Below are 21,180 nucleotides of genomic sequence, written 5' to 3' on the forward strand. Positions count from 1 at the left end.
CCAGTTTACTTTGTTTGTGTTCCGGTTGTAGAATCTACGATCCCACTGCCCGGCGGCACGGTCGCGCTGTGATTGGCCAGTTGTATACCAAACAGGGCGTTCTCCCCGTGTCATTGGACGATGTTGTCTCCACGACGATCGACTATCTATTCTTATCTATTCTATCTATTCTTTGATCAGAAACGACAGAAACAGGCATGGTGGTGGTGTGTGTATGTATATTCACAAAGACACTGAATATGTTACTCGTACTGACTTACAGCATGATGAAATTGAAACTGTGTGGGTTGAATTAATTTTCAAAAAGGCTAAATCGGTATTAGTGGGCACCGTCTACAGACCGCCTGACCAACATGGGTTCTATGATATACTTGAGGGGTGCTTAGCTGAGGAGGAATGTGTAGAGAAAATCCTGATTGGCGACTACAATACAGACATGCAACGTAAGGAAGCACCTGTGTTTAAGTCATTCAGTAAGTTCTGTGATCTACATAGTGTCAGTCAACTAATTACCCAACCCACTAGAGTGTGTGATTCTACTCAAACTGTCATTGATCTCATTCTGTCCTCGGACAAATCCAGAATCTCCAAGAAAGGGGTTATTGTATGTGGGCTTAGTGATCATTTTATGATATTCTGTACCCGCAAAATACAAAAACTTAAGACCGGCTGCCACAAAACAGTCATATCAAGGGACCTCAAAAACTACTCTAGTGAGGTCTTTAACCAAGTATTGGAGAGTCTGGATTGGTCCGATGAGCTTAAAAGCACACTTGTCGAAGAAGCTTGGCTTGGCTTCAAAACCAAATATACATCAGTACTGAACAACATGGCTCCTTTGAGAACCACCAGGGGCAAAACCCGCTCGGAACCATGGATGAATTCGGACATACTGGCTGCAATGAAAGCCAGAGACAAAAAATGCTCTGAATTTCTAAAATGCAAGTCAAAGCTAGCCAAGCGCTTCGACAGTGTTCGCCAAGCTCGTTTGAACAACCTAAATACCCAACGAATCAAGCTAAGAAACAGTGTAACTGCCATGACCAAATCAGCTAAAAGTAACTTCATCAATGATAAAGCACAGGAAAACAAAAACAATCCTTATGAGCTCTGGAAGCTACTAAACAATCAACTAGGCTATGGTCAGAAACTAAAAACCAGGTTTTCAAACATAAACATCAAATCGGACAACACTCTCATCACTGACAACCTTGATGTGGCCAACTACTTGAATATCTTCTTTACAAACATAGCAACAACTCTGGTTAACAAACTGCCCTCCCACTCTGGGCTCTTTGGTGTAGAGCACATTACAACCTTCTACAGAAACCTAGGTGTTTGTAAAGACGATTTTAAACTAGTTATGGTAACTGATGAGGTAATTAAGAAACTGAGTGCCCTCCAACCCCACAAGGCCACAGGCCATGACAACATTCCCTCCAAATTTCTCAGAGACTCAGCCATCTCTATAGCTCCAATCATCACCCACATAGTAAACCTCTCCATCAAACAGGGACAGGTCCCCCAAGATTTCAAACTGGCCAAAGTAACCCCATACTGGTTAACAAGCTAAAAGCAATTGGTTTCGATAGCACATCAGTGAGCTGGATGCAATCCTACCTGGAGGGGAGAGAACAGATGGTGGAAGTGAACGGAACACTGTCCCCCCCCCCTCCCAGTGAGCTGTGGCGTTCCACAAGGAAGCATACTAGGGCCTCTACTGTTACTAATATATGTAAACGACATGACTTCAGCTTGTGACTGCAACTTGTTCCTGTTCGCAGAAGACTCAGCACTGCTGGTCTCGGACAGGGACAAACTGCAGGTTGAAAATGCCCTCAGCTCTGAACTCGGTAGAATCTGCACCTGGCTCGCTGATAACAAACTATCTTTACACCTGGGAAAAACTGAATCCATTCTCTTTGGCTAAAATGGCCACCAACGTAATCAAAAAGGTCAACCATAGAACAAGATTCCTTTACAGGATCTCCTCACTGGTCAACAAAAACACCTTGAAGACCTTAACAGGAGCCCTTGTACAGGGTTTCTTTGACTATGCATGCACCTCCTGGTACCACAGCACCTCAAAAGCCCTTAAAACCAGGCTCCAGACTTCCCAAAACAAACTGGTCAGGCTCCTACTTGACCTAGCCCCCCGAACCCACCTCACCCCTGCCCACTTCGACAGGCTGGAATGGCTTAGGGTCGACGACAGAGTACAGCATCTTGCATCTTGCTTAATGTTAACGAAGTCCACACCCACAACACCAGAGGGAGTGCAACGAACCATGTACAACCCAGATTCGGCACAAACAAGGGACTAAATTCTTTTCGCTCCTATGCCACCAAAATGTGGAACGCCCTACCAACTGTCATTAAGACATGCGAATCCCTTGACTCTTTCAAAACCGCTCTCAAAGGGCACCTACGGACGGCTGCAATTCGAAACTGGCCCCTGTAAAATCGGAATCCCTCAAACACGAACGCAAGGACAACACTAGAGACGGTCGCGGCCACACAGCCAACTCAAGGTATGGCCACTGAGCCAACTTGGGGACCCAACGCAGCTCCTCCAAGGAAAACAAACAAATTAACGGAGCTGAACGTGAATCCCCCCCACCGCCCACCCCTTTTTTCCCCTCACTGTATATGTTTCTTTTCCCTTTTTACCTCCTTTATGATGAATTCCTGTTCTGTCTATAGAAGTGTCTATTTGTACGTCTCTAAATGTTTTGATGATTTGAACATGGTGGACCCTATTGGAAACAAGTGTAATGCTTAATTGGGTCGTCCACTCACAGTTAACAGCCTTTGTATTGAGTTTGTGCTTGAAATGTACTGTAATTCTGCAAACTGTTAATAAATTCTTCAATCAATCAATCAATCACGTCTTGATCACCCTCCTCCGGACTATGGGAATGTAATAATGTATACTCTGTTAGTGATATGTGAATGAATGTTTGTTTTATGTTTTGACTTGAGGCTTACATTTTGTTTTCGATGAAGATGTCTCATTTGTGACAAACTGACGCTAGTCCGGAGCGAGGATGGAACAAGACGAGCCGTCCAACTGGTCAGATGGTTTAAAAAGGAGACTGGCCAAAGGTGATAATAACCTACTCACCTCTTAGGTGGTGTAGGTCCGTAAATAACAGATATATGTTGGGGTGAGCGGTGAGTCTCTTATCACCGCGGCTAAAGTGACCGTCTTTGCCCCTCTGCCTGGTTTATCTACCTCTGTCACCTCCTGTTTTGTCTGCCAGTGTTTGGCTGGCTGTGTATAATCCAACCCGTTCAGTTCTTTTCTCTTTGTGCTTGTCCGTCTGTGTCTAGAACCTGTGGTTCCTGTTGGATAAGCATCAGGTGCCTCCACTCACTGGAGAGGAGGCCATGATCAGCTATGAGGCCTTCCTGAAAGTAAGGGAGAAGGCCGGGCCCAAATGCAAGTGAGTATCCAGAGAGAAGGGGCGGAGTGTACCCGTTATGCATCTAAATAAACCATGCCAAGCTCAAGATTATATTAACATTGGTAATTAGTTAATCAACAAGCAATGATCCTCGCACCATCAAAACAGTAAATCACGAGAAATAATATGTCACTATGACGGATCACAGTGAGAGTTGGAGGTAATTATTTTACTAATTATCTTTGCAGAGGTTATGACTTATTTTTCTCCTCCTCATCTCTCTGTTGATGGCTTTCGCAGTCCCTCCATCGTCCTTCCATTGACCATTTTGTTCTCAAGAAACATTATCTCAAATTCGACTGGATGTGTACCAGCGGATAACCCCTCCTGATTTGGGTAGACTGGGACCCACCTACGCTTTCTATGGCATAGGCAGCTCCTGGCAGGATCCGCCGGGAGAAACTAGACTTTACCCAGACCTTATTTCTTTCTCCATGGAAATAAAAACGTCTGGGTTTCCGAGGCTAGATTTGGGTGACCTAGTGGCCTTTCCTGTGGCGCCACCCTTAGGCCAAACCTGTCACATGCACACAGTTTATCTTGGAATGGAATGGATACATTTTAGTGAAACTTGCTGAGTGCATTCATCCAAATTCATGCTAACTAAGACTAGTAGGAACCCTATATATTTGAGTGACCTATCCTCTAGTGCCACCTTCTGGACAAAATGTAAACTTTTCCCCACAGGATGTCTTATAACGCAGGGCAGGTGATTTTGGTGACCCCATGGCCTATCCTCAGCTTTTTACATGCCCCATATGTCCTGTCTACTCGCTCCTCTCTTTTCCAGACAATTCTTCACAGCCAAAGTCTACTCCAAGCTGTTCCACAGTGATCCCTACGGCCGGATCTCCATCATGCAGTTCTTCAACTACGTCATGAGGAAAGGTACCGATTGCTCGTTTGTCCGAACGTCATCGTTGCGAGTGGATTTGCCTCTCATGCATGCGTTTCATCAAACACTCATTTAAAAAGAGCCTGCTTACACAGCAGAAACATCATTAAATGTGTGTGTGTGTGTGTGTGTGTGTGTGTGTGTGTGTGTGTGTGTGTGTGACTTTGTGTGTGTGTGACTGTGTGTGTGTGTGTGCGTGCACACCTCTTTCTCTCTAGTGTGGTTGCATCAAACCAGGATAGGTCTGAGTCTGTATGATGTGGCAGGACAGGGTTACCTCAGAGAATCGGTAAGCGTTCCTTTCCACAGTGGTAGAGGGATAAATGGGTAGAGGGATAGACGCAGTTTTTCATGATTTAATGTCATGTGATGTTCATATCTCCTCTCTCTCTCTCTGTCTGTCTCTCTCTCTGTGTTTCTAGGATTTAGAGAACTACATTCTAGAGCTGATACCCACTCTGCCGCAGCTGGACGGTCTGGAGAAGTCCTTCTACTCCTTCTACGTGTGCACCGCCGTCCGCAAGTTCTTCTTCTTCCTGGACCCCCTCCGCACAGGTGAGGCACAACTCCTCGCAATTACAGCGCGCTCCAACACACTGACTGACTGACTGACTGCAGGGTCCGCTATCTGAGCCGCATTGATAAAAGAAGAAGATCCAAGAACGAGATAATCTCGTGAATAGCTGCCCACTGTGCCCCTAACCCCTTTTGGTGTTAGCATTATGTTATGCTTTAGCTATTGAAAAATAGCAGATCTACAAGCTCATAGCGCGCCACCGAGTGGCGCGCTACAAGCTTGTAGGTCTGCTATTTTTGAAAAATCGAAGAACGACGTAGAAACATAGCTTTTTCAGAAAACTGTCAGGATGTAGAAGACATTTTTAGAATCTGATCTCAGGTCAAAATGGGTTAAGCTCAGAATGACATAAGATGCCATGTTTATAGCCTATTAATGCATTTATCCGAGCCACGCTGATCATCATCGCTGCTCTCAGCGCCTCGTCGAGTCCGTTCCCTATGCATACAACATATACAGGACTAATCACTTCCGGGGCGGGCGGAAGTGACCCGTCTTCTAGTTCTATGCTTATTTTGCGGATTTCTCTGGCACGTCTAGAGCCACGCTCTGGCCTGGAGGCCTGGGAGGGAATGTTTTAAGTTGACGATGAATTGTCACGCAAAGAATTGCGATTAGCAATTTAATTGTGTTTTTGTCATTGAACAATGGAACATATCTGAATAAAATAGAAATAATTTCTGTTTGCCTTTTAGGGTTCATAGAAAAAAAAATTGAATGACGCGTTGGAGAAAAAAAAATAATCGTAATTTCCTGTTTGCCTTTTTGGCTTCGAAATCAACATTTCAAACAAAATTGGAAAATCAAAAATAATCGTAATTTCTGTTTGCCTTTTAGGCTTCGAAATAAAAAATGGAATGCCGCTTTTTTGGAAAATGTTTGAAAATGTTTTCAACATGGAGATGATTATTGTATTGTGATTATCTCAAATAATTGTGATTAGGCGATTATGTAAAAATTGTGACAAATCTTCCTCTTCCTTTTAGGGAAGATCAAGATTCAGGACATCTTGGCGTGCAGTTTTCTAGATGACCTGTTGGAGGTAGGCTATTGGTATAATTGCCTGTACCTGGTCCCTAAGTGAATACAGAAGCCACATGTCTTTCCTTAACTAAATTCCTCCCTGCTATCTCTTTCCCTCCCTAGCTGAGAGACGAGGAGCTTTCCAAAGAGAGCCAAGAGTCCAACTGGTTCTCGGCGCCTTCAGCTCTCCGAGTCTATGGTAAAGCAAAACTACATCTATTCTAAATGTGCCTTTCTGTGCTTTCCAACCTCTTGTAGTATGTGCATACATGCGTATGCCCATTGCAAACTATGTAAAGGTGTTGGTAGCACCCGGAAATACTCGACCTTAATGAAAATGTGTGTGTTTGTGACTGTCTCCGTCTCCACTCCAGGTCAGTATCTGAACCTGGATAAAGACCACAACGGCATGCTGAGTAAAGAGGAGCTGTCTCGCTACGGGACTGGAACTCTCACCTCGGTCTTCCTGGACAGAGTGTTCCAGGAATGCCTCACCTATGACGGAGAAATGGTATGAATAATGTCTCTGTGGCCCTGTCCAGACTAGGGATGTGACGGTAATCATTATTGTGGTTTACCGTGGTTAAACATAAAACCTAGTCCGGACCCTAGGCTTCTAGAAAGACGGCATTAAACTAGCAGCAGTAACTAAACTAACCCAGCACGGTGTCAACTGTTTCATGCATGCAGGCGCTAGCATTATTAAGTGATGTGGATGTGCACGCTTTATTGTACTTTTCTTTTAAAGGAGCATTCAGTGATTTGGGTGATTTGGAAAACCACCCAGTCCGCCCGGTAACAAAATGTGCACATGCACATGCTCTACAGTGGGGGGAAGTGCAACAGGCCAACAGCATGTGCACCAAGGCCCGCCCCCACTCGATCATGATTGGAGGAAGGCCCCTCTCATCCTGATTGGATGAAGGCTTTGCCACCCGCCACCAAAACTGAAACTAGGGTTTTTGACCCCAGGGGCTCACTGGGGACAGGGAGGAACTCCTTATATGGTCAGCACACTCTATAGTAGGGAGAATTATCCAGAAAAAAAGAAAAAATAAGTGATATTTGAATTAAGTCAAATCACTGAATATACCTTTAAAGATTGAGTGCCACAATTTTTGTATTCTTCCAGTTTTTCATGTGTCTATGAGGTGACAGTACTCCATTAGACACCCTGGAGTCCTTTTTATGTGCAATGGTGTATTAACTTTGTATTTAGGGTTTCTTCCTGGAGGCTGAACACTTGACAGTCAAACGGGCCACTGAAATATACAGTAATATAGTGACATCACACTATCAGCCCCTCCCCCTTTATCATACAACTACAGCTGTGGGTGTGGCTTAAGTTCAGGTGGATCACCACCCATCACCACCCACCAGGCATACTTAATGAACTGGTGGGCGTGGCCACATAAAAACGACATTTTAACAAATACTGTACACTTCTTTTGAAAAAACTATACCTCCTTATATAACAATAAGACCTGATGATCATGTTTTAGGGTGGAAAGAAGTCATGGCACTCCATCTTTAATATTCTTGCTTCCCATGTCTTTCTCCTCCAGGACTACAAGACGTATCTAGACTTTGTCTTGGCGTTGGAGAACAGGAAGGAGCCTGCAGCGTTGCAGTACATCTTCAAACTGCTGGACATGGAAAACCAAGGATACCTCAACGTCTTTGCTCTGAACTACTTCTTCAGGGTACCGTCTGCAGTATACAGTACACACACTCACACTCACACACTCACACACACACACACACACACACACACACACACACTCACACTCACACTCACACTCACACACACACACACACACACTTTGAATACATGACCACTATGCTAGTTAGTTCACAAAAACACTGAAACACAAGGGCAGAACATGAGTGTGCGCACAGGCAACACTCACACAATCATAGTGGAATATACAGTGCACAGTGTTTATACAAGCCCAGTGTGAATTGATTACCCCTCGTGTCCATTTGTGGATTCAGCTGCGGAGCTCTGAATCCGTCTTGAGAGATTACTACTCCACAAACGCATGACGTTGAACAAAGTACATCATGTGCAAAATCACACAAGACACACAATACGTGCATTCATGTACAGTAATTCTACGGACACAAATATCTTCAGTTTGAAACTCTTTTTATAACATCGTATGTCTTTTAATTTGCTTTGTTATGGCAAAAATAAGTCCGTATACCTAGTAATTAATCACTGTTTCATGCTGTCAATGTTCCAGGCCATCCAAGAACAGATGAAGATCCACGGTCAGGAGCCTGTCTCTTTCCAGGATGTCAAGGTACTACACGCACAGACAAAGTACATCTCCTTTCTTGAAAAACAACGAAACGATGAAGATTGCACGTCTCACCCACTGATTTACAGCCGTATGATTCTGTTGCGCCTCGGGCGGCGCAGTGGTGAAGTTGTCTGCTCACCACCGCGGAGCTTGTGGTTTCAAATCCACCGCGGTGCATCCGGCTTTGACCGGCGTCTACACGAACACAATTGGCCCGTGGTCAGGGAAGGGAGGGAAGCCGGGGCGGGGAGGGTGGTTATGGTCACTGCACGCAATCCTACGGGGCTGGGGGGGCTCTACGCCAGTGGTTCCCAAACCTTTTCATGTCAAGGACCCCCAAATTGGCACTAATTAGCCCACGGACCCCCATTTGAAAAGATATGCCAGGGACCCCCATAAGAAAAGATTTTTACGGCTCTGGCAGCCCGTTTTGATTTAAATTTTAAATTAACACATTGAGAGCCCACGCAATACTGCCCAAAATCACTTTCACCTAGAAAATCCATTCACATTTTTTATAATTCAGCTGACTGCCATGACAGACGCATGCTGGAACTTTTTACTTTGAAATGTTTTATAGTTTCTGAGTTATTTAATTTAAACGCCAAATGCATTCTCAATGGCGAAAACACAAACTTTGGCACCACGTGTAAAAAAAAAAAAAAAAAAAAAAGTGTTTTGATTTTTCTGATTTTTTTTAATAAAAATAAAATAAAAATAAAATTTAAATATTTTTTTTTTTTTTTTTTTTGAAAGACGTCCACAGACGTCTTGGGCTATGCACGTGCGGTAATACCCAGGACGTCCACAGACGTTTTGGGCACAAAATGTGTTAAAGGGGTCCATTTGGTTCCATTTGTACACTCTCAGAGTTACAGACCCATAAGGGTCCATTTGGTTCCAAACTATCATTTAGCTGGGGACCTCCCTCAAGGACCCACTTTGGGAACCACTGCTCTACGCCGTCCGGTAGGACACAACAGAAGTGACAACACAGAAATGTGCATGGGGAGGAATCAATTGGCATAAATACTTAATTGGGGAGAAAAAGGGGTACAAAAATAAATAAAAATTCTGTCCGTCTCTCAGGATGAGATCTTTGACATGGTGAAGCCCAAGGACCCCTTCAAGATCACCCTCCAGGACCTGGTGAACAGCTGCCAGGGCGACACGGTCTCCAGCATCCTCATCGACCTCAACGGCTTCTGGACCTATGAGAACAGAGAGGTGCTGGTCACCAGCGACAGCGACAGCAACGTGACCGGAGACATGGACGACACCTGAACATGGGGTTGGGTATGGGTGTGTGTGTTTGTGGGGGATCACTACCGTATTTTCGATAGTCTTTCCTGTGTTTGACATTTAAAAGACTTGTTTGTGCAGTTTGTGCACTGTTAATATTATTGCTGTACAGTAAATATTTTAAAAAATCTATTAAATCGTTCTTTTATTTTTTTCTTGAGAGGTGTGCCATTATCCACTATGGCTACTAGTGCTGCACGATTCTTGCTCAAATGTGAATCTCGATTCTCACCCCATTCTCATTTGTTCCATAAAAATATGTATTGTCTTTAGTCTTGTAAATGGTAAATGGTGCATTTATATAGCGCCGTTATCCAAGGCGCTTTACATAGATGCAATGGGTGCATTACATCCACCCATTCACACACACATTCATACACCGATGGCGGCGGAAGCCATGCAAGGTACCAACCAGCACATCGTGAGCAATTTGGGGTTCAGTGTCTTGCTCAAGGACACTTCGACATGTAGACAGGAGGAGCCGGGATTCGAACCTCCGACCCATGGATCATTGGACGACCTGCTCTACCTTCTGAGCCACAGTCGTCTTGTAGTTGCTGAACATTCAACTACATTCAAAATGTGGCACCTGGAGCCAACTACTATGGCTTTAAACAGACATCAAAGCTAAACCTCTAAAGTCTCTCTCTTGTAGCAAAAACATGAGAGTAACTAAAATGAATTGGACGGCCTAAATTTAGAAATGCAATGAGATCGCATAGGTGCCTGAATCTAGATCTCGATCTTGTATCGATACATTTTTGCAGCACTAATGGCTACTACTGGCTTTCATAATCCATTATTTCTGAATATAGCCACCCCTTTACTGATTCTATGTTTACTATATGACAAAGTTGGACTCAATCGACATTCAATAGGCATAAAATAGAACAAAACTTGAATACGTTTATTTAGGTGAGATTAAATTAAGTATAAATAAATGTAATCTCCATGGAAAAAAACAAGTTATACTCCTTCACATACAAAAATGTTTATAACCGCATTTTGTGACCAATTCAATGGACCCCCTCTAATTAGTGTTTCTAATTGAGTACCACAGACGAAAAACAGTCTTAAGTCCAAATTTCATTCTGACCCCTCCACGAAAAGGCCTCGTTGTCCTGACCCCTTATATCATTTATACATTATGGATCAATAGTGTGGACTTGTTTTTCGTCTGTGGCATTCAATTAGTGCCCTTTGTTCCAGTGAAGGGATTTTTTAATACAGCTTCAATTTCATTCTAGAGTCTCTAGACAATTGTTTGTTTGCAGAACCAATGCCGTTTCCTCACTTTCCTGTTTCAGAAAGAATGACAATCCCTCTCTGTAACTATTTTATTGGCTAGAGGTCAGTGACTTACTCCGATCTCTCCCTGGATACGAGCGTCTTGCCAAATGTCTAACTTGTAAATTGCAAAATACAGCAGGAATGTTCCAACTAGCCATCCCAGAACAGAAGAGTAGAGAACTTACTTGAGCCACAAGACCATTAATGAGGTCAGACACTGATGTTTGGCAATTTCCATTCAATGTCAGGGCGAGCACTAATTAGATGGTGTCCACTGACCTTTGGTCATACTGTAAATATGTGTACAGAAGATGGTTGAAAGTGAACAGTGAGCCTGTTACGTATTGTTACAGATGGAGCCAGTTAATGTATTGACTATTGAGACGTTTAAACCAAGCTGACTAAAACAAATCATGGAACTGATGAATTGAGGTGTTAACACTACCTGAAATAAATTTGAAACAGTATAACATCAAGTGAGTCGGAATGGACCAGGTACAGAAAGGTCAGCGGTACAGGCCTTCTAAGCGAACATTCACAAAAACCTTCAAAAGATCGTGAAAATGGCTGCTCTACATGCTCCTGTCACATTGTGGCACAATATGTTTGCTTGCAGATCTGCTATTTAACATTCACAGAACGGTAGGTATAGGCCTTTATAGAGCTGAAGTGGTTAAACAATATCGGGCCACAATCTTTATGCACATACAGACAAGTCAGGAAAGCAGAACATGTGGATATTTATCATAGCTAATAATAAAAAATGTTTTTATTTTTTAAACTACAATCTCACATGGATTGTTTCTACAAGGACACTTTAAGAGTGGGCACTGAGTTTAAAGTTGTAAAGGCAATGACACTGTATAGTACCTGGTTACGCCATCGACAGCTGTCTATCGTACGCCCAACATAAATAACGTGCAATTTGCTCCTGATCTTTTGACATTGTACCGACCTTTTTTTTTTTTTTGGTTGTTGATCAATATAGTTGTATTTTTTTTAATCACTTTGTGTTGATACATTTTCAATAAAATAAAAGTAATTTAAAAGAAAAATAATTGCAAAGCCAAGGGCCCACATCTGTCAACGCCAATTCTTACCAGATCAGACCTCAATTGACACCAGCTGTGTCCTGTGATATAAAGGACAGCACTGGGCACAAGACTAGCATACCAAAATAAAAAAATAGCAAAATATTCAAATCTAATAGTCTACACAGGCACTAGTAATATTACAGATAATACAACCAGTGGTGTGCTCATTCACTGGAACACTCTGGAGAGCCAAGTAGGGTTATAGTCAAGAGTCAATCTTCATTGATTTAAAGCGGCAATATGTATCTTTTTTTTAATGAAAAAGATCATGTCTCACCTCAGGCACCTGCAGGGTGGAGGGGGGGCTTTTGGGGCTTGCCTCAAAGTGCCCCTTCCCCCAAAAAACAAAATGGCAGGCCATGGATGATTTTATCCCCTGAGCAAGCAGGAATGCTCTATAAGCTCAATGGTAAAAAATAAAATCAGCACTTGCGCAGGAAACCGGGTTCAAATCTGGGGTAGAACAGGAAAGTTGCATAATTTCATTAACCAGGAGTGCAAAATGGCTGCAGATGGGTGTCGTCACAACCAAGATGACAAACCAACTTTGAAAGGAAATAATATGTCAAACGGTTGTGATCACACACAAAAGTCATAGAAGCTAAGTTTAGCCCATGGCTTTGCTCTCCAGTGGCAACGAGGCTGTTCTCAGGATCTGTCGCCAGCGAGTGTCATAGCACACACCTCCCTATTCACACACACAGGAGAGTGGAAACTGGACATATACACGCATTACTGACAATAGGGAACCGATAGGTTTCCAATGTGAGGGGAGGACCTAGTTGTCTTTAAAGGTTGACGTTATGTTGCATTCTTAGTGCAATACGTCCCCCCCCCCCCCCCTCAGTTCAGGTTCTCCCCATGTCCTGTATGTAACTTACGACAATGAAGCAAGGGCTTGGCGGTGTCAGACAGGACGTACAGGCTCAGGTATTGGGGTTGAATTGCTAAGCCGTGATACTTTATCCCAGACTGTTGTTAATAAAAGACCATTGTCTACTCTAGAGAGATGCATGGGATTTCTCAATGCATTCCACCGCCATTATACGTATTGGTATGCATTACTGTCCTGTCGGGTGAGTTAGGTATCGTCAACTCATTTTCAATTCATTCAATGTGGGGACCACATATTGTTCAAAATTACATTTCTGTACCTTCTTCCAGTACTGTATATACTGTACTGTAAACTCGGAATTTAAAATGAATTGACCCACAATCCTAGAAGAGTCCTCAGCTTGCGGTTGTTGCGTTTTAACCAGCTTCACTGTGTCCCTATTAATGCATATACCGTTAACACTATTCATATAAAACCACATTCACAGAGAGCGCGAGAGAGAGAGGCGATCCAGCAACTGAGAAAAGCCCTTTTTACATGTGCCTCCCTCCTGCTGCATACATTGTAGTTCTATTAGGAAACAAAACAGTATAAAAATAGCAAAGTATCAGTAACGCATACTTAAAAAAACAAAGAAAGATACATAAACTGGACAGATGCATTGACAAAGTGAATGTGTTAGAAGTCTCTTTAACGGAAGCGTGTTCAGTCATAGTGTTCAGGACGAGAGAGGAGCGGGGACCCGGTTGGTGTCTTGGGTGTTGAGCGGGGGCTCGGGGTCCAGTTCAAAGCTCACGTTGACGAAGGAGGCTCCGGTGCGCTCCGGCTGCTCCGTGGCGGGATCGAGGTTCTCCTGTTGCCCCTGGAACCGGAGCTCCGCCTCGTCGGCCAGCCGGTTCTCCTCTTCCTCCTCTTCCTCCTGCGGAGAGGAGGAGGAGGAGGATGGTCAGGGATGTATTGTACAGAGATGGGCTGTTCTAGGCCGTGAGTGCATGTCTGTAGTGTTCACACATGCAAAGTTAAATGAAACACTGTCCAGACCAATGCTGTCCGAGTTAACCCATTTATTCGCGATTTACTCACCGTTATGTTAATCGCGATTCATTCTTTTAATGTTTATTTATTTTAGCCATTTGGACAGTGGTTCTCAACACGTGGGTCCCCAAATTATTTTGAGGGGTCCCCAGATGATTATTTAAATGTGCACAATTTCTTTTCTAGTAAACAAACCAACATACAACATACACAAGTGTATACAGGGTATCTGCACATTTATATAAGTGACAATTATACCCATCTGCTGCAGCCATGCTGTACCATTATGGTTTCTTTGGGGTTTTTAATTGATTTACAATAAAAAATGAACACTTTTACATAAAGCCAGCATAAAATATCTGAAAAATATCCCTCTAGGGTACATTGTGAACAGATAAAAAACGATGACTTATTTGCGATTAACTAGATAAATCATGTGATTAATCGCAATTAAAAATATTTAATCGTTGGACAGCACAGCACCACTAGTCCAGACACTTTTCAACTTGCAGGAGAACTCCAGCGAGATGTTCAGATATATGTGAGCCAATTTTCTTTAAATTTCATTTAATCTTTTCGAATATAATTACATATTAATGCGAGCTAGCCAGGGTGAAGAGGGCTGACCGCAGACATCAGCCACCAGCTAAATTATTGTGTAATAATGGAGTCTAATGTTTTATTCAATGTCATAAGCTGGTGCTTGTGCTGAAATGACAGCAAACAATATAATTAGTAGTTAATAGTTACTGTACTGTACTGTATAAAAACAATAATGGTGTTTAAGTAAGGGATAATATCTGGCTAGGTGGTCATTATCGGGTGAATTATATCCCGACAATGACCACCTAGCCAGATATTATCCCGCTTATTACATGGCTAACTAACATAAATTAATACATTGACCCAAAACACAACAAAAAAAGTATTCCATAAGTTCGCGCTGGCTGCGTCTGCAGCTGCAGGACTGTCGGAAAACAAGGAAGTGAGTTGATCAAATAGAATCCATTTTCGGGTCCTGCTTCGTCTATTTCTCGCTCAAATGTTTTCAAAAACATTTTTAAGAGCAATGTTTGGCTGTAAATTACATTGTGTGTCACTAGTGTGTGTGTGTTTACATGGCTGTCATGTTGGAAACAGCAGTAAATCAAGCGGGGCGCAGCCGCGCAGCTGGTGCTCAGAGGGTTTGATTAGGCAGCGGTCATTATCGACACATAATTCACCGCTGAATTAAGCGATTGACCAATCAGAATCAAGCATTCAACCAAGCCATGTAATAATATTGAATAATGCCTTCTTCATAATGTTATAATGACGTTAATACGGTTAACAAAGTCACAGTGGTCAACATTTTGGGTGTACATACAAATGTATTGTAAATCCTAAACAGGAGAGAAAGACATTCGCACACCTAGAGTAGGGGCTTAGGTACAGGTGCGTAGACAAATGCACATCAATAATAAAATAGAAAAATATGCTCTTTGTAATAGATGTATTTTTCGATTTTATAAATCCTAAACAGGCAAATGATGTCGAACAAAGCATCATTTACACTTTGCTGCATGTCAGTGTCCAGTGTGCTATTTTTGGCACATGACACGGTTGACGGTTGTACGGCAAAGTATAAATCAGGCTTACCTTCGCTCGGACACAAACACAACTGGTGTTAACCCATTTTGGGCGGGAACCCTTTTTGGTGTTTTAAGCATTATGTTACGCTTTAGCCCTGGAACAACATATTTTCTGATGGGGGTCGGCAGCCGATTACATTTCATTTTTTGGGGTCCTTGACATGAAAAACTTTGAGATCCACCGACATAGAAATAGAAATATAGGTTTTTCAGAAACATTTTTAAAAATGTCGACATCATGTCTACATGGGTTAATACAGCACATCTAAGACAGATTTCCAATGAATCTTCAACATATGGCCCCCCTAGGGTGTATCTATGGAAGTCTCCTACAGTACCTCTTTCTTTAGGCGGTAGTACTCATCGATAGCGTACTGGTATTTAGGAGTGGTGATGCCGAACAGAGAAGCCATTCTCTCTCCCAGGTAATCACAAACTGCACAGAGGGAAGGAAGGAAGGTTGTATCATGTTGTGGGGCAGGGGTGGGCAACTGGCGGCCCGGGGGCCACATGCGGCCCCCACCTTCACTTAATGTGGCCCTCAGGTTAATGTCAGAATACTGATATAAAATTGGTTTCAGCTGTTACAATTCCACAACATGCAAACATGACCCACTTTAATTAGTAGCTAAATTAGTAGCTCATTGCGCAACACAAGTATAATTAAAGGTATTTGAAATTACATCAAAATGTAGTATAGAAAAAAATTATTCAAGATTTAAATTAGAATATAGCAAAAATAGCCGATCTACAAGCTCAAAACGTGTCGCAGCGCGACGCGTTTTGAGCTTGTAGATCGGCTATTTTTGCTACGACAATAATATATGGCCCTCTGGAATGAGTGTGGAAATATAGTGGCCCTCTCCATCGTCAAAGTTGCCCACCCCTGTTGTGGGGGGATAACAGAGGCTTCTCACAGATATGACCATGACTGACAGTTATCACAGTGACAGTAGCGTACCTGAGATGGTGGAGGTGGCCGCTCTCCACATGTGGAACCAGACATATGGACCCCAGGTCAGCTTGGACTGAAACCATCGGAGGAAAAAGCACATCAGAGAGCACAGAGCTACTGTGAGAATAAAATAAATACCCTACTGATGAAGACTACTACTAGTACTAGCATCTTGTAAATGGACTGAAAGGCCTGTTCAAGACCTTAATGCATGCTTACCAAATGACCGTGGAAATGTATGACAAACAAGGGTGACATACATATGTTTTTCCTATGCTAGAGGGTATATAACAATACTAAAAAGGTAGACATTCATGGGGGAAAGCTGGATTATCTGTTGGAAATGAAGGGATGATGTGCCTAAAACAAATGACGGTGTTATTACTAGTCAAAGCACATGGCATTAGGTTCTGTATCCTATAATTTTTTTTACATTTTTGAAAATACTTTTTTTCTAAACACAAATCTTCTCTTCTGAGGGGTCCCTGGCACAAAACGTTTTCAGATGTGGGTCCGCGGCCAAATACATATATAATAGATATAATATGAATATAATATGAATTTGGGCATATGGCACAAAAGGTTCGAGATTTACTGGTTTAAACTACCCACATTCATTAATTTACACACTCGGTCATTTTGTAGCTTTTGCCACCAGTGGCGTGAACACAGGATTACAGTCTACGTTTTGGATCGCACGATAGAAAAAGGAAAAAACTCCCACACTGTCTTCAAAATGCAGCTGAAAAGTTTTTAATGGGAAAACACATCGCTTCGGTCTATGCAACCTTCATCAGGCTATCTTTAAACGACCACTGGTATAGAGCGTCGCAGTCCCGCCCCCTACCAGGGCCCAGGAAATGATTCTCCGTTCATTTTCCTCATAGACATTTCAAAAAGTATTTGAACGTTTACGCCGTTTACGCCGCGGACAAAGCCAACTCGAGTCGTGACAAATCATGACAACAAACAAAAAAAATTGGGCCGAACAAATAATTAGAAAGAAGAAAAAACGGCAGGTTACAACACTTTTTTTGTTGTTTTTCTTCTTTGTAATTATTTGTTTGGTCCAAAATATTGTGTTTGTTGTCATGAGTTGTCACGACTAGAGTTGGCTTTGTCCGCGGCTTAACCGTCTTTAAATAAATACTTTTTGAAATGTCTATGGGAAAAATGCATTGGGAATCATTTCCTGGGCCTGGCGTCGTCATGAAAGAGGGGGGGACTGCGACGCTCTATAAACCCAGACTGAGAAGAAAAGCATTGTGAACTGGTCGGAATAACGTTCCTTCCACACGCTACGTCCAACCGGGGAAACTCCCCCGTCAGGTGAAAAGAAGCGGCTTGGACTCCTCATGCATTGAAGAAAGCATGAGGTCAGTCCGTTGCTCTCCCCATGTTGGCAGAGGGTATAGCCCATAGCTAATTAGCTAATTGACACCGGTACAAAATCATGGGATATTTTATTTTTTTTAAGAGAGAAATTATGATATGTTAGCATGAATTTAGCAGGGACCATTTATATGAAGATAAGTTGAAAAGTGGTGGGTGAAATGGTCCTTTTAAGGCTATAATCGGACTAGCCTGGCTAATAAGCCAGACTAATATCACACAACACTGTCGCGGTATATTAGTCTGGGCTGGCTCCACTTGGATTTCATTTCCCGGGGGGCGGGTTCAAACATTTTCTCTTTGACGCAATTGGTCAGAGCTACTGTCAGTCAAAGGTCTCAAGCATTGAACGTCACTGTACCAAAGCCCGCCCATATTGCATACCGTGTCCCGATTGGCCCGACCTGTTCTCGGTTGTAGGAAAGAGGCGTGCTACTGAGCCTCGCCAGACCCTAATCCGCTGGCAGGCAAAATCTTTTTTGCCAACGGCTGATTCGGTCTGGTTTATTAACCAGGCTATAATCGGACTACCCGAGAGGGGTTGGCGAAAGGGCCTTTCTGTGTGGAGTTTGCATGTTCTCCCCGTGTCCCCTAGGGTAGGTACGCTCACACAAAACATGCAGTAATCCTGGTCTCTAAACTACCTCCCTCTGGCCACCCGGGGTGCCTGATGGAGGGGAAGGAAACTGGTCGGAATAACGTTCCTTCCACGCGCTACGTCCGGTCGGGGAAACTCTCCCTGTCAGGTGAAAAGAAGCAGCTTGGACTCCTCGTGCATAGAAGGAAGCATGAGGTCAGTCCGCTGCCCCCCCAGGTTGGCAGAGGAAGTGTAGCGCCCAGGATTACATTAGATAATTGACACTGGGTGAAAAAATGGGTTGCAAAATCGTGGGATAAGAAATTTGAGGAAAAGGCTATAATCGGAGAGAGAATGCCAAACCATCCGCCTACCGTGTCTACGGGCAGGAGGTCCTTCCTGAGCGGCTGCTCCTCTTCCTCCTCCTCGTCGGTGCTGTACTCCTCCATGGTCTCGCCGCTGGCGAAGTAGATGGTCCTCCGGGGCACCCTGACCCTCTCTCTCTCCCCGGCGCCGCCCTGCTCGCCCAGCTCCACACTCTCAAAGTCCTTCACCCTGCTGGGGCTCTGGCGGGAACAGAGGAATACGACAGCAAATCTCAACAAACTCTACAAGGCGAGAAATCCTACGTCACGCAAAGCAGAACCTAAGCTGCAATGCGGAACATATTTGACTGAATGAAGCGTTATTTTGGCCTGGGCCATGGTCGCTCAGTGGTCCAGGCACCTTGGCTGGTAATCCAGCCTGGCAGTGTGCCGCGGGTTCGACTCCCGATCCCGACAGCCTTTACTGCATGTCTTCCCCCCCATCTCTCTCCCCATTTCCTGTCAGCCTACTGTCTGTCCCTCCATAAAATAAAAGGTGAAAGCCACAAAACAAATCATTAAAAAAAAAATAGAAAAAATGAAGCGTTAATTTAACCAATCTGAATCTGTACGGTAGAGTGAGTTAGTACAATATGGCACATCGGCAGCGATTGGATGGTGGTCTCCCTACTGTTCTATTGAGCAATTTAGACCCTTTCCTCAAGCTCACCCATTCCCTCTTGGTCTGAGCGGTAGAGGTTTTGTCTCCCACGCAGGCAGGAGACCCAGAACAAATTGCTAACCTCCTCAAGACATGATGATAAAATATTGACTTTGCATTAGGCCTGCTGCAAGAGTGTCTAGCAGAGATTAAAATAGGGTGCATTTTGCATCCCAAAATGCAGTTTATAGTTAAGGGACGCAATAATACAGTACAGTAGTACTACTGTACTGTTTTTTATTCTAGTTTATTTTGCTAGCTTTAGTTATAATAATCATTTCTTCTTCTGTTTTCTACATGAATATAACCACATTATAACCATATAAAATAAAATGAGTTAAATGAAAAAAATATGACTCCTAACGTTGTTGAAGTGGGACTCAAATGTCCCTGGGACTCATCTAAAAGACTATCTATCCCTGCATCCCGGGACTCATTACATTGAAAACCCATTTACATCACTGGTCTAGTGTGATCACAACCGAATCGCCCAACAACTAAGTACTTTTACTCAACAAAAGTACAGTGCAGTGAAGTACAATTATTATAAGTGCTTTTTCTGCTTTATAACTGTACTACATCTCAGAGTTTGAGAGATGTTTTATTTAGAGCTTTAGTTACTACCAGTTGATTTAGTTTATTAATATAAAACATAACATACATAATTGATAAATGTGTTATATACGTAGCAATACAAAGTTACAAACTACAAAGTAACATTGCAACATAAGAGTGAATAACATTAACACTAATTCAAATCCAATATTATTGTGAAATGGGCCATCCATACTATGGTTAATGCTTTTGATGCAAATACCTTTGTAGATTACATTGTGTTATTGTAGCCTTGGATCAACATTCAACAATATCAATGAGTATCATTGATGCATTTTATAGATTTTTACATAATAGATATTAAATAAATGTCAGACTCTGTCAAATACATCTATGATAGTCTTGATCCAAGGCAAGTGCTATTTGCTACCACCTTGACCTTTCTTCTCACTACTACTACTAAAGAAGTCTAGAACAAGTCAATCTAGAACTTCTTCCAATGATGTTAACTCCTTGTCTCCTATAGTCAGTGTCACTTGTCAAAAAGAACAGATCTACAAGCTAACAACGCGGTTAGGTTAACGAAATGTTGTTGTAGCTTAGCCCAAATATCACATGTATTCTACACAACTTTCTCGCCTACAACACGAACACAAACAAGCTGCTTGTTGTGTGATGTGGACGACAGACAGTTTATGTTAGCTAACTGAGCTAAGGAAGTGACTCTTATTATAATTACAATACTGGTCGTTATGACAACTAAAATAATAAAACGTAACGATCTTAACAACATTTTTAACCAACCTTTTCAGTTTCCATGGCTTGTTGTCCCAGTGAAACGTTGACATTAGTGAGATACAGAGATAAATCTGCCATCTCTTTTCTTTGTCACTGCTATGTAAAGTCAACCATGCAACAACATTAGCATATCCGGGTTGGTTGGTATACTGTCAAATAAAAGCACAGACAATTGATTTGAAGTGGAGGGGAAAAAGGAATCAAATAATAAATGATATTATTATGATTATTATTGATAAATAAAAATCAAAAAGTATTCTCTTCTCTTCTCTTTATTTTGAAGGAAGAACAGCAAAACAGGCGGCACTGTTTTTCTAGCAAATCTAAGCTATCAAATATAAGACTTCCGGGGGACGATCTCTTCAAAATAAGAGTATCCTCTAGAGTATTGAAAAAAAGATGAATTTGCACATTACAACTAT

General features: G+C 42.6%; 3 protein-coding genes across 4 annotated transcripts in view; 1 reads left to right on the forward strand and 2 right to left on the reverse strand.

Annotated features, from left to right (window-relative positions):
* Positions 1–1,684, reverse strand: part of LOC306941636 (mitochondrial ribonuclease P catalytic subunit-like) — a 30,977-nt gene extending 29,293 nt beyond the window's left edge. Inside the window, exon 1 of the mRNA XM_079527195.1 lies at positions 1,621–1,684. The gene's annotated coding sequence lies outside the window, so the exon portion shown is untranslated. The remainder of the gene's footprint in view (positions 1–1,620) is intronic.
* Positions 436–9,674, forward strand: LOC306941637 (serine/threonine-protein phosphatase 2A regulatory subunit B'' subunit gamma). Of its 2 annotated transcripts, none has more exons than XM_079527197.1 (11): positions 436–473; positions 3,334–3,446; positions 4,258–4,355; positions 4,581–4,651; positions 4,785–4,917; positions 5,926–5,981; positions 6,086–6,161; positions 6,337–6,473; positions 7,528–7,665; positions 8,209–8,268; positions 9,358–9,674. In XM_079527197.1, exons 2-11 carry the CDS (start codon positions 3,391–3,393, stop codon positions 9,550–9,552), a joined length of 1,020 nt encoding a protein of 339 aa, XP_079383323.1. In that variant the 5' UTR covers positions 436–473; positions 3,334–3,390; the 3' UTR covers positions 9,553–9,674. The 2 variants fall into 2 exon arrangements, with proteins under 2 accessions (XP_079383323.1, XP_079383322.1); XM_079527196.1 differs by lacking the exon at positions 436–473 and adding an exon at positions 3,007–3,105.
* Positions 9,675–10,457: 783 nt separating this feature from the next.
* Positions 10,458–20,925, reverse strand: fam177a1 (family with sequence similarity 177 member A1). The gene is made up of 5 exons (XM_079528871.1): positions 20,765–20,925; positions 18,754–18,945; positions 16,417–16,483; positions 15,794–15,891; positions 10,458–13,708 (listed from the first exon to the last, which is right to left on the reverse strand). Exons 1-5 carry the CDS (start codon positions 20,834–20,836, stop codon positions 13,508–13,510), a joined length of 630 nt encoding a protein of 209 aa, XP_079384997.1. The 5' UTR covers positions 20,837–20,925; the 3' UTR covers positions 10,458–13,507.
* Positions 20,926–21,180: the final 255 nt, after the last annotated feature.

Source organism: Electrona antarctica, assembly GCF_951216825.1.
Source record: "Electrona antarctica genome assembly, chromosome: 18".
Classification (NCBI taxonomy): domain Eukaryota; kingdom Metazoa; phylum Chordata; class Actinopteri; order Myctophiformes; family Myctophidae; genus Electrona; species Electrona antarctica.

Coding starts and splice junctions, on each gene's coding strand:
- LOC306941637 (XM_079527197.1), top strand. CDS start 3,391: ATGATCAGCTATGAGGCCTTCCTGAAAGTAAGGGAGAAGGCCGGGCCC. Junction 7,666..8,208: donor CTCTGAACTACTTCTTCAGG/GTACCGTCTGCA, acceptor TCAATGTTCCAG/GCCATCCAAGAACAGATGAA. Junction 8,269..9,357: donor TCTCTTTCCAGGATGTCAAG/GTACTACACGCA, acceptor TCCGTCTCTCAG/GATGAGATCTTTGACATGGT.
- fam177a1 (XM_079528871.1), bottom strand. CDS start 20,836: ATGGCAGATTTATCTCTGTATCTCACTAATGTCAACGTTTCACTGGGA. Junction 18,946..20,764: donor AAGCCATGGAAACTGAAAAG/GTTGGTTAAAAA, acceptor TGTTCCCGCCAG/AGCCCCAGCAGGGTGAAGGA. Junction 16,484..18,753: donor ACCTCCTGCCCGTAGACACG/GTAGGCGGATGG, acceptor CGATGGTTTCAG/TCCAAGCTGACCTGGGGTCC.